The following is a 14,883-nucleotide window of genomic DNA, read 5'->3' on the forward strand; positions in this document are numbered from 1 at the left end:
AGACTTTGGTCAGACAGTTACTACCATCAGCAGTGATCAATTGTAGTAATTGTTAACCCTTTTCTTGTTACACTTTATGGTAGCTTCTTTGATCTGGCAAATCTGATCACCATAACTGTGTTCTCAAAATATGAAAACATGGGCTAAGATTGTAGTGGTGGAGTGTATAAAGCAAACATTTTACCCTATCAATGGCTCACTTTATGCAAGTTCTAGGCACATGTATTTCTGCACATATTTAAACTTATGTTATTTTCAACAAAATAAAATCTAAATCATGACCTTTTGGTGTTACTTCATTCTACAATAAAGTAAAACATTAAAGTGGCAATATGTAACTTTTTGGCCGACCTGACTAAATTCACATAGAAATGTGAGTTATAGATATATCATTCTAGTCTAAGAAGGAGTAGATCTGTTCTATATGCACTATTTCTATGCTTACCATGCTTAAGTTATGTTTTTGCATGTTTTACTTTTGGAAAAAAATATTTCACAGCGGTTTTGACAGTACAGTAATTCTCTACTATACTGAAGCCACTGTATGTAAGGGTGGGTGAGTGAGTGGGAGTCAGTGCAAAAAGTTTCTTCAGAGCAGATGTGAAGAGTCAGATGTGAAAATAGTCTCTAATGGGCAGGTGACTGTCTGTGTTCTATTGAACAATCAGATGTTCTGGGTAGAGCTGCAGTGGAGGTAGATGATTGCTCCGGTTTTTGTTCTGACTGCGCTTTTTCTGCCCATAAGCGTGCTTGGCCCTTCTGACCTAGTCAGGTCCTCAAACTCAGGGGAACACCAGGGTGGGGAGGTTATAAAAAATGCATCAGGGTCCTCTGGGTCATGACACCATGCCTTCAGTTGCTTCTCTTCAGCAGAGAGTTCTTTTGACCAACTGGCCAGAGCTTGTGAAATTAATCAACAAACTTGAATATCAAAGCTGAAAAAGCACACTCTAAAATCTGTGGAACAAGTGTCAACTTGGTACTTGTACAGTATTTAAAATGTATGGATTGGTTTACATTTATAAACATACCTGTCTCTGGTGAAGCTGCTTTCGTTTCTTTGCTGTCTGAGGTTTCTGATGACTTATGCCTCTGTCTATCAGTCCAATACCAATTTGTAGCTGCATTTGAGGAGTCAGTGTAGTTTATTAGCAGGGGCTATATGTATCAAAATCCTTGTGAAAATTGTAAGATGTAGAACTGTTAGTCAGTCCATGTCTTTATTGGACTACTCCCCTTCATAATATGCCATGCTCCACTCTCCATCTGTGTATCGTAATCTCAGTTGACTGACCAGCAGACCCAGTACACAGGTGTTGTGTGGACTCTTCTTCCTGAAACATGACATTCAGTTCATGCATGATATTCGCACCACTATTTCATGTAACATTTGAGAATGCTAAGATAACCATCATACTATAACATACCCTGATGGATAAAAAAAAATATATATATATATATATATACATACATACATACATACATACATACATACATACATGGGTATGGATGTATATGTACTGTATACAGTACCAGTCAAAGGTTTGGCCACACCTACTCATTCTGTCTCGCCTGCTCCCGCTCTCCCTAACTGGCACTCGAGGGCACCAGGCTGCCCAGCACTACGCACTCCTGCCACCATCATTATACGCACCTGTTTCCCTCGTCACGCACATCAGCGATTCATTGGACTCACCTGGACTCAATCACCTGCTTTCATTTCCTCCCCTATATCTGTCTGTTCCCGAGGTTGTACCGCTTCAACATAATTGCCGTTTGTCATTGTGTTATCCAGTTCTAACGCTGTTCTTGTCCTGTTCCTTGTCTGTGCAATATTAAATGTTCACTCTCCGTACCTGCTTCTCTACTCCAGCGTCGGTTCTTACACATTCCAAATATGTCATCAAGGCTCATCAACACTTTTTTGGTTACTACATGATTTTATGTGTTATTTCATAGTTTTGATGTCTTCACTATTACGCTACAATGTAGAAAATAGTAAAAATAAAGAAAAACCCTTGAATGAGTAGGTGTGTCCAAACTTTTGACTGGTAATGTAGATCAAATAGATATGCAATCAAGACATGTTACATTTTCACTTTGACTTAGACTGTATGATCTGTAATCCTAATTCTGTATATCTTGTTCTGCTTCTCCTTACAACAGAAATTCATTATTAGCCGTTAGCATTTGCCTTTCCACATGTAATTTGTCAGCTTTCCTTCATTTTTTTATGGAAAAGATAGAGAAAATATATGTTTTAATATCATCAACACCACCTTTCTCAGATATTAAAATGGAAGGCACTTCGGATTTTTAATCTTTCTCTGTTATTCGAGTGTCACTGTTGACAAATGCATGGAATTTCTTAAATATCTCCTGAGATCTCACCTATGGGATAATTCTAATATTTCAACCGCCCTTTTTGCAAGTAAACTAGCAAACGGATCGTGCCTCCATCTGGTGACCATTTAGGTAATAGAGTTCTCAGCTGAGGTACCAAATTTCATTCAGGAATATGAAGTATTGAATGAGAAAAGAGGTGGGGAAAAACTCACTTTAGCAAGCACTGGCCAATCAAAACCTAATATAGATGTGACTAACCATACAATTATTACATCTAGGCTAATTAGATCAAGTTCATCTGATGTGTCTTTCTCAAGCACAAAAGCCTTGAGCCATGGATAACTGCTAAGCAGGGCTCTTCTGGCTCTGAGGAGAGGCTATTCTGTAGATAAGTACACTGGTAAATATTAATATAGGTGGTTGTGTGACAGACTGGGACTGGAGCCTGCAGACAGAGCAGAGCAGCCCTCCAGCATTGCCAGGCCCTTTGATTAGCCTGGCCTGAGGACAGCAAGTGAGTCAGACAGACAAACAGAAAGACAGCCAGACCCCCATCTCCCTCAGCAGACAAATGTCAGTTTACAGGGGTGCCCTCAGGCACACAGAAAATAAGAATCCCTCATTGACAGATAGTGAGAACTTCTTTGTTAGACAAATGTGTCAATGTTAAAATTACGCCAAGCATCCATCCAGCTGAGAGCTAGCGCACAATGAATGCTACAGTGTTGAATGCTCACTTTGGCTGCTGAGAGCGTTGTCACAAACCGGCTCGAAGTCCGTAACAAAAAGGGAGACTGTGGACATAAGGAATAACCAAAATATATTTATTAACTGAAGTAACCTAAATACAATTAACAATGGTGTGTGTGTAGTCAGTAATCAGCAGTGTAAGTGAATGGTTGCGTGCATAGATGTGATAGTGAGGGGTGTGGAAAGGTGTCAAAGCAAACAAACAAACAAAAGGGCCACAACCAAACTCTAACAGTGTGTCTGCATGGAGAGAGTCTCCTCAATGAATGGGGAAGAGGTGTATTTATCCCGGGACACACCCGAGCCCAGGTGTGTCCCATTTTGCTGACGACCCTCCCGGCTCCGCCCACCGACATCCTATTAAGGAAAACAACAGCAAAGAGAGAGAATTCGGCAGATAGAGTGCGAGGGTCGTCACAGCGTGATCACACAGTCTTCTGGAACAGCTGGTGCTCTCATGCATGTTTCAGTGTTATTTGCCTCGAAGCGAGCATAGAAGTAGTTAGCTCTCGGCTGTGCTTCCCTTTGTAGTCTGTAATGGTTTGCAAGCCCTGCCACATCCAACGAGCGTCAGAGCCGGTGTAGTACGATTCGATCTTAGTCCTGTATTGATGCTTTGCCTGTTTGATGGTTCGCCGGAGGGCATAGCGGGATTTCTTATAAGTGTCTGGGTTAGTGTCCCGCTCCTTGAAAACGGCAGCTCTAGCCTTTAGCTCAGTGCAGATGTTGCCTGTAATCCATGGCTTCTGGTTGGGGTGTGTACGTACGGTCACTGTGGGGGGGCGTCATCGATGCACTTATTGTTGAAACCAATGACTGATGTGGTGTACTCCTCAATGCCATCGGAGGAATCCCGGAACATATTCCAGACTGTGCTAGCAAAACAGTCCTGTAGCTTAGCATCTGCTTCATCTGACCACTTTTTTTATTGATCTTGTCACTGGTGCATCCTGCTTTAATTTTTGCTTGTAAGCAGGAATCAGGAGGATGGAATTATGGTCAGATTTGCCAAATGGAGTGCGAGGGAGAGCTTTGTATGCGTCTCTGTGTGTGGAGTAATGGTGGTCCAGAGTTATTTTTCCTCTGGTTGTACATTTAACATGCTGATAGAAAATTGGTTAAAAGGATTTAAGTTTCCCTGCATTGAAGTCCCCGGCTACTAGGACCGCTGCCTCTGGGTGAGCATTTCTTGTTTGCCTATGGCGGAATACAGCTCATTCAATTCTGTCTTAGTGCCAGCCTCTGTCTGTGGTGGTATGTAAACAGCTATGAAAAATACAGATAAACTCTCTAGGTAGATAGTGTGGTCTACAGCTTATCATGAGATACTCTACCTCAGGCGAGCAATAGCTCAAGACTTCCTTGGATATCGTGCACCAGCTGTAATTTACAAAAATACATTGTACGCCGCCCCTTGTCTTGCCAGACGCCACTGTTCTATCTTGCCGGTACAGCAGTATGTTGTACCAGCCAGCTGTATGTTGATCGTGTCGTCGTTCAGCCACGATGCCGTGAAGCATAAGATATTACAGTTTTGAATGTCCCATTGGTAGTTTAATCTTCTGCGTAGGTCATCTATTTATTCTCCAAAGATTGCACGTTTGATAGCAGAATAGAAGGGAGGTTTATTTGATCGCCGACGAATTCTCAGAAGGTAGCCCGCCCTCTGGACCCTTTTGCTCCACCTCCTCTTCATGCAAATCACGGGGATCTGGGCCTGTTCCCGAGAAAGCAGTATATCATTCGCGTCGGGCTTGTCAGACTTGTTAAAGGAAAACAAGGATTCTGCCAGTCCGTGGGGAGTAATCGCAGTCCTGATGTCCAGAAGTTATTTTCAGTCATAAGAGACAGTAGCGGCAACATTATGTACAAAATAAGTAAAGAAATATGTTGCAAATAAACAAACAGAAAATACAGTCGGTTGGGGACACGTAAAAAGTCAGCCTTCTTCTCTGGCGCCATTGTTACCATAGACACTAAATTGACATCTGTCCCCAGTGGAAAGCTTCTAAGGATGTGGTAGCTTAAATCTTCTCCATGGGGCCCTGTGTAGAAAGATTTGGGAGGAGAGGGAGTCGGCACCTTCTCCAACACAAAATCCATAAAAAAAGATTTAGGGGCTTCTATATCCCATTAGCAATAAGGCTGTACAAACATCCCTCTATAAACTAATGTATGTAATCATTGTCTGCTTATTTGATTACATTTTTGTAAACATTTTTTTTTTGCTGCTGTATATTTCATATTGATTAGGCATTATCCTCTGCTCTGCTGCTCTCCATACAGATGTGAGTTACAGTAACCATTCATCATGAATCTTTCTCTTGGGTGTGCACACACAGTCTGGCTGTCTCTGATACAAAGAGTAGTTAAGCACACCCAAGCACTCTAGTTTTCTAGGCTAAGTGGTTCACAAATGACAGTAAAACTATTACATATCAAAATCCAGAGATCACTTCTTATTTTCATTCAGTCATTTCAATGTCCATTTTTTCCCCAAAAATATATTAGTCCAATAGCCAATACTATTTCAGTCAACATTTATAGACATAGATGTAGGCTATCTACTTTCTAAAGCCATTAAATGGCAAGATTCCGTTTCTAATGATCAAGTCTACTTTAGGTATTCAAGGTGAAATATCAATGCATATATCAACAACAATTTTTTTTTTTTACTGAATGCCACTGCGTCATCGTACAAGGTTTCGAGTCAAAGCACGCCTCCTCCTGTGCCAGATATAAAATCATCACAACTTGCCTCTTGGGCTCAAATCGGTACTCTCCATTTGCTGCTTTTACGCGCAAACTCACTTCCCTCACTAACGCTACATGTGTTTTCTCAACAGGATTTTTATATTTTGCAGTCTTTAACAAGTGATTCTAAGAGTCAATTATTTACATTACACAATATGGAGGTTAATTTTACGCTGACGGGGCGCGACTTTCTAGATTTACGCGCGTTGGCGCAGAAACTTCTGACTCAGGGAAACAACTACTCTCTGCGTCTGGTGAACTACTCTCTGTTTGACAACGGATCGGGGTTCGATGAGGAGGACTCATTGGACGTGAACACTAACATCTACTCGAAAGTCCTGGTCACTGTGATCTATATCGCGCTCTTTGCGGTCGGTTGCTTAGGAAACTCCGTCACGCTGTACACCCTGCTGACCAAGAAGTCACTACAAAATCTCCAAAGCACTGTCCACTACCACCTAGCGAGTCTCGCCGTCTCCGACCTGCTCATACTTGTCCTTAGTATGCCCGTCGAACTCTATAACTTCATCTGGGTCCATCACCCCTGGGCGTTCGGAGGTGTCGTTTGTAAAGGTTACTATTTCATTCGGGATGCTTGCTCTTATGCCACAGCATTCAACATCGCCAGCCTCAGCGTGGAGCGTTATATGGCAATTTGCCACCCTTTCAAGGCAAAGAGCATCATGTCGCGCAGCCGCACCAAGAAGCTGATCAGCGGGATGTGGGTGGCTTCGTTCCTCCTGGCCTCTCCGATGCTCTTCACCATGGGCCAGAAGTACCATGGGCCCCAAAGGGAGAAGATATGCACCACAATCGTGTCACCTGTCTTGTTGAAGATAGTGATTCAGGTGGGTTTGAAACTCCTCCTTATTTACATTTTACCAGATGCTCTTATCCAGACTTACAGTAGTGAATGCATACATTTCATACATTTTCTTTTTTTCGTACTGGCCCCCCGTGGGAATCAAACCCACAACCTTGGCATTGCAAACACCATGCTCTACCAACTGAGCCACACAATCAGTTGTGTAGTGCACAGGAGGTTGGTGGTACCTTAATTGGGGAGGACAGGCTTGTGGTAATGGCTGGAGTAGAATGAGTGGATAGGTATAAAATACATCAAACACATGGAAACCATGTGTTTGATGCCATTCCATTCACGCCGTTCCAGCCATTATAATGAGCCATCCTCCCCTCAGCAGCCTCCACTGGAGTAGTGGTATTTTACGCACCAGTTTAGTCACTGCACAGCACACACACACACACACACACACACACACACACACACACACACACACACACACAGAGAGAGAGGAGGAGAGAAATGGTGCAGGAGAGTAGGATGAGAGAGATACAGAAACAGAGATGAATACCCAATAATCAGAACATTTGAATTAATTTCCCCACTCATGAGAGACAACCTGGTGGTATATCTTGGAGATGCAATACGTAATACTGTTGAGGGGTCCTTGGATGGAAGTGGTCTGGTTGTCATGGTGATGGGCTGCCGCAGTTGTTTGTGGAAGTGTGTGACTGGTGATATTGTGGCATCAAGTAGCCTAGTGATTAAAAAAGCAGGCCAGCAACTGGAGGGTTGCTGGTTAGAATCCTAGCTCAGAAGATTTATTGCAGAGGGTTGCTGGCATTATCCTAAATACTATCGCCTGCTGTTGTGCACCTGAACTAGGCACTTAACCACCTGTAATTGCTGCACTGTGATTGATTCCCACCACTTGGCATATGTGTGTGTCTCGGGATGTTGGGTTGTGCATAAAGATATCTTTCCAATCTCTGTACATTAATGGACTATAAAGTACATATAATCTTATCTTGTCCCTCATTGCAATGTCCCCACACCCTCCACTTCCATCCTCACATATCATTGTCATATACAAAAACTGAGAGAACAGCAAGCAAATACAGGAAATCCTGTCTTCTAAGGGTGCTGTTGTTGCGCAACATATTTCTTCAGAATGTATGGTATAGCAAGGTCGAGCTCGGAGCTTGATGGAATGGCACCATAAATTGTATGAATTTTGCGCTTCCACGGAATTTACCATAATCTCCAAAATCATAAGAATTGCATTGCCAGAGCTGTCAGTTTTTTCTTTCCACTTCTCTTTTCCCTACAGACAACATGACCATTTCTTACATCATGTAATTTCACTTCTTCTCCTCCTCCTACGCATAGGGATGTCATTACACACGCTGCAGGAACACACACTCTCCTCCGCAACAAATCATGTGTAGCCTAGGATACCTGGAGGGAAGCCACAAATGTCTTCGCTTATTTTATTTTGTTGGGCATAAATACTGACATTGTCAAGCATCAGGACACGGGAGGCAGTTTATCAACCTAAGGCATGGTGATAAAAGGGGGGTCACCACTACTACACTAGTTGTGTGTGCATGTGGCAGAGATCTATTAGTGACTCCCATTTCAGAAGCAACTGAACTAATAAGTCTGTTTACCTTTCAGTTTAGTTTCCTGCTGTTTGGCAGTGCAGGGCCCTATAACACTTCATCCACCAGTTTGATCACTACAGAGAGAGAAAGAGAGTCAGATAGATGCTCCACTAGCTGCCCACAGATGTTTTTGGGTGTGGAGGAAACGTAGCCCTCTACGTTGATGTGGGTAGAGTGTGTGTGTCCGTTTGTGTTTGTCAGTGCGTACGTGTTTGTGTGGAGTGTGTGCGTGCACGTTTGTGTGTGTGTGTCAGTGTTTGTGTGTGTTTGTGTGCGTGTATCTGGGCGTGTGCAGTATTACTTAGTTTTTGGCATAGAGCACCACAGAATAATAGGGGAACTCCGGGATTAACATGAGTGGTGTCCCTCTGTGCAGGGAACTCTCTGGTTGTATTTCTGGAGAGTCCATGCTGTGTGAAACACTTGGGATTGTGGTCTTTCTCATTCCAACCACCTCAGCCTGCTGTGACACCACTGGGAAACAAACCAAACTTTAGCACTCATGACTGATGACAGAACCGTGGCACAGCTTTCTGTGCCTTCCAGGTAACACCTCACAAACTCAGCCAAGGCTTGACTTGAGTCCAAAAGTGTCTTGCTGCGTTTAGGCAGCCCAATTCTGATCTTTTGCCCAATTATTGGCAAAAGATCTGATCTGATAGCTCAAAAGACCAATTAGTGAAATTGGGCTGCCTGTGCACTGTATCAAAGTTATTGAGATTCAGTCAAAATGACTCGTTTAATCAAGCCAAGTCAACAAAATTAGGAAAATGTTAAGTTGACAAAAACAATGTGTTTACTCAACTTAGAAATACACAACCATGAAGTCAAAGAAAGTGCAGCAACATACATTTTGTTGACAAAAAATGTGACCGACTGGCTCAAATCAGTTTTATGTAGCAAAAATTGAAATTGTGTTTTTTACATTGGATAAAGTAGAGACTCAGAGCTACAAAATGGTATATCATACACTACAGTTGAGGAACAATGGGAAAGTGATTCTGCTTTGAAAGTTGATAAACCTGTGAACTCACTTTTGAGAAAATGGCCTTTGAATGTTTTGGTACTACTACTGGAGCGCCGTTCTTTATCTACACCCATTCAGCATCGTTCACACCCTCTTAAGCTTTAACCCCACCCATCTCTTTAAGGGTTGATCCGAGCATTCTGTACTAACAGCAGTCAAGCACCCAAGCTAACTTGCTAGCTACTTCCAAACACAAACGAGAGAACATCTCACTGAACATTACTCGCCCTAGCAGAGCTGGTTAGGCTGTTATATTATCCAGAGCGTTGGTTACTACAACTGTGCTGTCAGATTGTCCGTTTGTAAATTCAGAGCGCTTCGCTCTCGGAGCATTCAGAGCGCACACTGGATGCTCTGGTCGATGAGAAGGGCTGATCCGAACGGTTTGACCTCACAATCAATGAAATGTATTTATGAAGCCCTTTTTACATCAGCCAATGTCACAAAGTGCTATACAGAAACCCAGCCTAAAACCCCAAACATCATGCAATGCAGATGTAGAAGCACGGTGGCTAGGAAAAACTCCCTGGAAAGGCAGAAACCTAGGAAGAACTAGAGAGTGGCAGTCAAACACCCAAGCTAACTGGATAACATTGGCTGGCTAGCTTGCTAGCTACTTCCAGACACAAATGAGAAAACACCCCACTCTGACCATTTAATCACCCTAGCAGCGCTGGTTAGGCTGTTTTCATGTTATCCAGAGTGTTGGTGACTAACTGTGCTGCTGGCAACAATTTCATTATACTTTTTTGCCGACGTTTACTGACACCGGGCATATTAAACAGGTGCTGAGCGTTCGTAAATTCATCAGTTATTCTGCACTCTGGCACACTCAGACAAGAGTGCTCTGAAATTGGAGTAGCTGGCCAGACTGAATTTACAAACACACCCGAAATGGTTACTTGCATAGTGGAGTCTTTTGTTAACCTCTTGGGGCTATGTGGGACGCTAGCGTGCCACCCGTGGTGCACCCTATCAACAGCAGGTGCATTTCAAGAGCGGCAAATTTGAAACCAAATAAATGTCAAAATTCACATTTTTCAAACATACAACGATCTTACACCCTTTGAAAGATAAACATCTCCTTAATCTAACCACGTTGTCCGATTTCAAAAAGGTTTTACGGCGAAAGCATAAAGTTAGATTATGTTAGGAGAGTACATTGACAATAGCTGTGTGTAATGTTTTGTCAATTCAAAGACAGGTATCACCAAAACCATAAAACCAGCTAAAATGATGCACTAACCTTTGACAATCTCCATCAGATGACACTCCTAGGACATTATGTTAGACAATGCATGCATTTTTTGTTCTATCAAGTTCATATTTATATCCAAAAACAGCGTTTTACTATGGCGTTGATGTTCAGGAAATCGTTTCCCTTCAATAACCGGCAGTCAAGTCAGCACCACAAATTAAATAATTAAAATTAGAAAACATTGGTAAAATATTATTTTGTCATTTAATGAAAAATAAAAAACGGGTTTTTCGAAATGTTTGCATATATATATATATATATATATATATATATATACTGCTCAAAAAAATAAATGGAACACTTAAACAACACAATGTAACTCCAAGTCAATCACACTTCTGTGAAATCAAACTGTCCACTTAGGAAGCAACACTGATTGACAATACATGTCACATGCTGTTGTGCAAATGGAATAGACAACAGGTGGAAATTATAGGCAATTAGCAAGACACCCCCAATAAAGGAGTGGTTCTGCAGGTGGTGACCACAGACCACTTCTCAGTTCCTATGCTTCCTGGCTGATGTTTTGGTCACTTTTGAATGCTGGTGGTGCTTTCACTCTAGTGGTAGCATGAGACGGAGTCTACAACCCACACAAGTGGCTCAGGTAGTGCAGCTCATCCAGGATGGCACATCAATGCGAGCTGTGGCAAGAAGGTTTGCTGTGTCTGTTAGCGTAGTGTCCAGAGCGTGGAGGCGCTACCAGGAGACAGGCCAGTACATCAGGAGACGTGGAGGAGGCCGTAGGAGGGCAACAACCCAGCAGCAGGACCGCTACCTCCGCCTTTGTGCAAGGAGGAGCAGGAGGAGCACTGCCAGAGCCCTGCAAAATGACCTCCAGCAGGCCACAAATGTGCATGTCTGCTCAAACGGTCAGAAACAGACTCCATGAGGGTGGTATGAGGGCCCGACGTCCACAGGTGGGTGTTGTGCTTACAGCCCAACACCGTGCAGGACGTTTGGCATTTGCCAGAGAACACCAAGATTGGCAAATTCGCCACTGGCGCCCTGTGCTCTTCACAGATGAAAGCAGCTTCACACTGAGCACATGTGACAGACGTGACAGAGTCTGGAGACGCCGTGGAGAACGTTCTGCTGCCTGCAACATCCTCCAGCATGACCCGTTTGGCGGTGGGTCAGTCAGGGTGTGGGGTGGCATTTCTTTGGGGGGCCGCACAGCCCTCCATGTGCTCGCCAGACGTAGCCTGACTGCCATTAGGTACCGAGATGAGATCCTCAGACCCCTTGTGAGACCATATGCTGGTGCGGTTGGCCCTGGGTTCCTCCTAATGCAAGACAATGCTAGACCTCATGTGGCTGGAGTGTGTCAGCAGTTCCTGCAAGAGGAAGGCATTGATGCTATGGACTGGCCCACCCGTTCCCCAGACCTGAATCCAATTGAGCACATCTGGGACATCATGTCCCGCTCCATCCACCAACGCCACGTTGCACCACAGACTGTCCAGGAGTTGGCGGATGCTTTAGTCCAGGTCTGGGAGGAGATCCCTTAGGAGACCATCCGCCACCTCATCAGGAGCATGCCCAGGCATTGTAGGGAGGTCATACAGGCACGTGGAGGCCACACACACTACTGAGCCTCATTTTGACTTGTTTTAAGGACATTACATCAAAGTTGGATCAGCCTGTAGTGTGGTTTTCCACTTTAATTTTGAGTGTGACTCCAAATCCAGACCTCCATGGGTTGATAAATTGGATTTCCATTGATTATTTTTGTGTGATTTTGTGGTCAGCACATTCAACTATGTAAAGAAAAAAGTATTTAATAAGATTATTTCATTCATTCAGATCTAGGAAGTGTTATTTTAGTGTTCCCTTTATTTTTCTGAGCAGTGTATATATATATATATATATAACATTTACATACACTACCAGTCAAAAGTTTGGACAGACCTACTCATTCAAGGGATTTTCTTTATTTTTACTATGTTCTACACTGTAGAATAACAGTGAAGTCATCACAACAATAAAATAACGCATCTGCACTTGAAGAAACTTTCAAAGTTCTTGACATTTTCCGGATTGACTAAGCTCCATGTCTTACAGTAATGATGGACTGTCATTTCTCTTACTTGAGCTGGTCTTGCCATAAAATGGACTTGGTCTTTTACCAAATAAGGATATCTTCTGTATACCACCCCTACCTTGTCACAACATAACTAATTGGCTCAAACGGATTAAGAGGGAAAGAAGTTCAACAAATTAACTTTTAACCTGTTAGGGCTAGGGGGCATTATTGACACGGCCGGATAAAAAACGTACCCGATTTAATCTGGTTACTACTCCTGCCCAGTAACTAGAATATGCATATAATTATTGGCTTTGGATAGAAAACACCCTAAAGTTTCTAAAAGTGTTTGAATGGTGTCTGTGAGTATAACAGAACTCAAATGGCAGGCCAAAACCTGAGAAGATTCCATGCAGGAAGTGGCCTGTCTGACAAGTTGTGTTTCATCTTGGCTCTTTTTATTGAAGACTGAGGATCTTTGCTCTAACGTGACACTTCCTACGGCTCCCATAGGCTCTCAGAGCCCGGGAAAAAGCTGAACGATATCGAGGCAGCCTCTGGCTGAAACACATTATCGCTTTTGGAAAGTGGCCGATCAGAGTACTATGGGCTTAGGCGCGTGCCCAAGTCGACCCCATGCTTTATTTTCTTTCGTCTGTTTACCTAAACGCAGATTCCCGGTCGGAATATTATCGCTTTTTTATGAGAAAAATGGCATAAAAATTGATTTTAAACAGCGGTTGACATGCTTCGAAGTACGGTAATGGAATATTTCGAATTTTTTTGTCACGAATTGCGCCATGCTCGTCACCCTTATTTACCCTTTCGGATAGTGTCTTGAACGCACGAACAAAACGCCGCTGTTTGGATATAACTATGGATTATTTTGAACCAAACCAACATTTGTTATTGAAGTAGAAGTCCTGTGAGTGCATTTTGACGAAGACAGCAAAGGTAATAACATTTTTCTTATAGTAAATCTGACTTTGGTGAGTGCTAAACTTGCTGGGTGTCTAAATAGCTAGCCCTGTGATGCCGGGCTATCTACTGAGAATATTGCAAAATGTGCTTTCACCGAAAAGCTATTTTAAAATCGGACATATCGAGTGCATAGAGGAGTTCTGTATCTATAATTCTTAAAATAATTGTTATGCTTTTTGTGAACGTTTATCGTGAGTAATTTAGTAAATTCACCGGCAGTGTTCGGTGGAAATGCTAGTCACATGCTAGTCACATGCTAATGTAAAAAGCTGTTTTTTGATATAAATATGAACTTGATTGAACAAAACATGCATGTATTGTATAACATAATGTCCTAGGGTTGTCATCTGATGAAGATCATCAAAGGTTAGTGCTGCATTTAGCTGTGGTTTGGGTTTATGTGACATTATATGCTAGCTTGAAAAATGGGTGTCTGATTATATGTTTTGCTTTCGTTGTAAAGCCTTTTTGAAATCGGACAGTGTGGTTAGATTAACGAGAGTCTAGTCTTTAAAATGGTGTAAAATAGTCATATGTTTGAGAAATTGAAGTAATAGCATTTCTAAGGTATTTGAATAACGCGCCACGGGATTCCACTGGCTGTTACGTAGGTGGGACGAAATCGTCCCACTGGCCCTAGAGAAGTTAAACTGTGAAACTATGCAATACATACAAATAAGCAGGAATTTGTTCTGTTATACTCACAGACACCATTCAAACACTTTTAGAAACTTTAGGGTGTTTTCTATCCAAAGCCAATAATTATATGCATATTCTAGTTACTGGGCAGGAGTGGTAACCAGATTAAATCGGGTACGTTTTTTATCCGGCCGTGTCAATACTGCCCCCTAGCCCTAACAGGTTTTAATAAAGAAAATGTGGAACGATACACACGCTGCGCTTTGGTCCGCTCCATCATCCTACGACAACCGTGACAGTTTTGATGTTTCACTGTTATTCTACAATGTAAAAAAATACAAAAAATAAAGAAAAATCCTTAAATGAGTAGGTGTGTCCAAACTATTGACTGGTACTGTCAGCCTGACTAGCCGGTGTCTGTATGTAGCCTCACTGCTTTTATAGCCTCGCTACTGTATATAGCCTGCCTTTTTACTGTTTTATTTCTTTACCTACCTATTGTTCACCTAATACCTTTTTTGCACTATTGGTTAGAGCCTGTAAGTAAGCATTTCACTGTAAGGTCTACACCTGTTGTATTCGGCGCACGTGACAAATAAACTTTGATTTGATATAGTCTATTTACATTGATAGTAA

General features: G+C 42.5%; 1 protein-coding gene across 1 annotated transcript in view; it reads left to right on the top strand.

The window, feature by feature from the left end:
* Nucleotides 1-5,867: 5,867 nt before the first annotated feature.
* Nucleotides 5,868-14,883, top strand: part of LOC106572121 (neurotensin receptor type 1) — a 56,574-nt gene continuing 47,558 nt past the window's right edge. Inside the window, exon 1 of the mRNA XM_014145977.2 lies at nucleotides 5,868-6,698. Within this exon, the coding sequence (XP_014001452.1) occupies nucleotides 6,006-6,698 (693 nt within the window). The 5' untranslated portion in view covers nucleotides 5,868-6,005. The remainder of the gene's footprint in view (nucleotides 6,699-14,883) is intronic.

This window comes from Salmo salar, chromosome ssa15, assembly GCF_905237065.1.
Source record: "Salmo salar chromosome ssa15, Ssal_v3.1, whole genome shotgun sequence".
NCBI classification, from domain to species: Eukaryota; Metazoa; Chordata; class Actinopteri; order Salmoniformes; family Salmonidae; genus Salmo; species Salmo salar.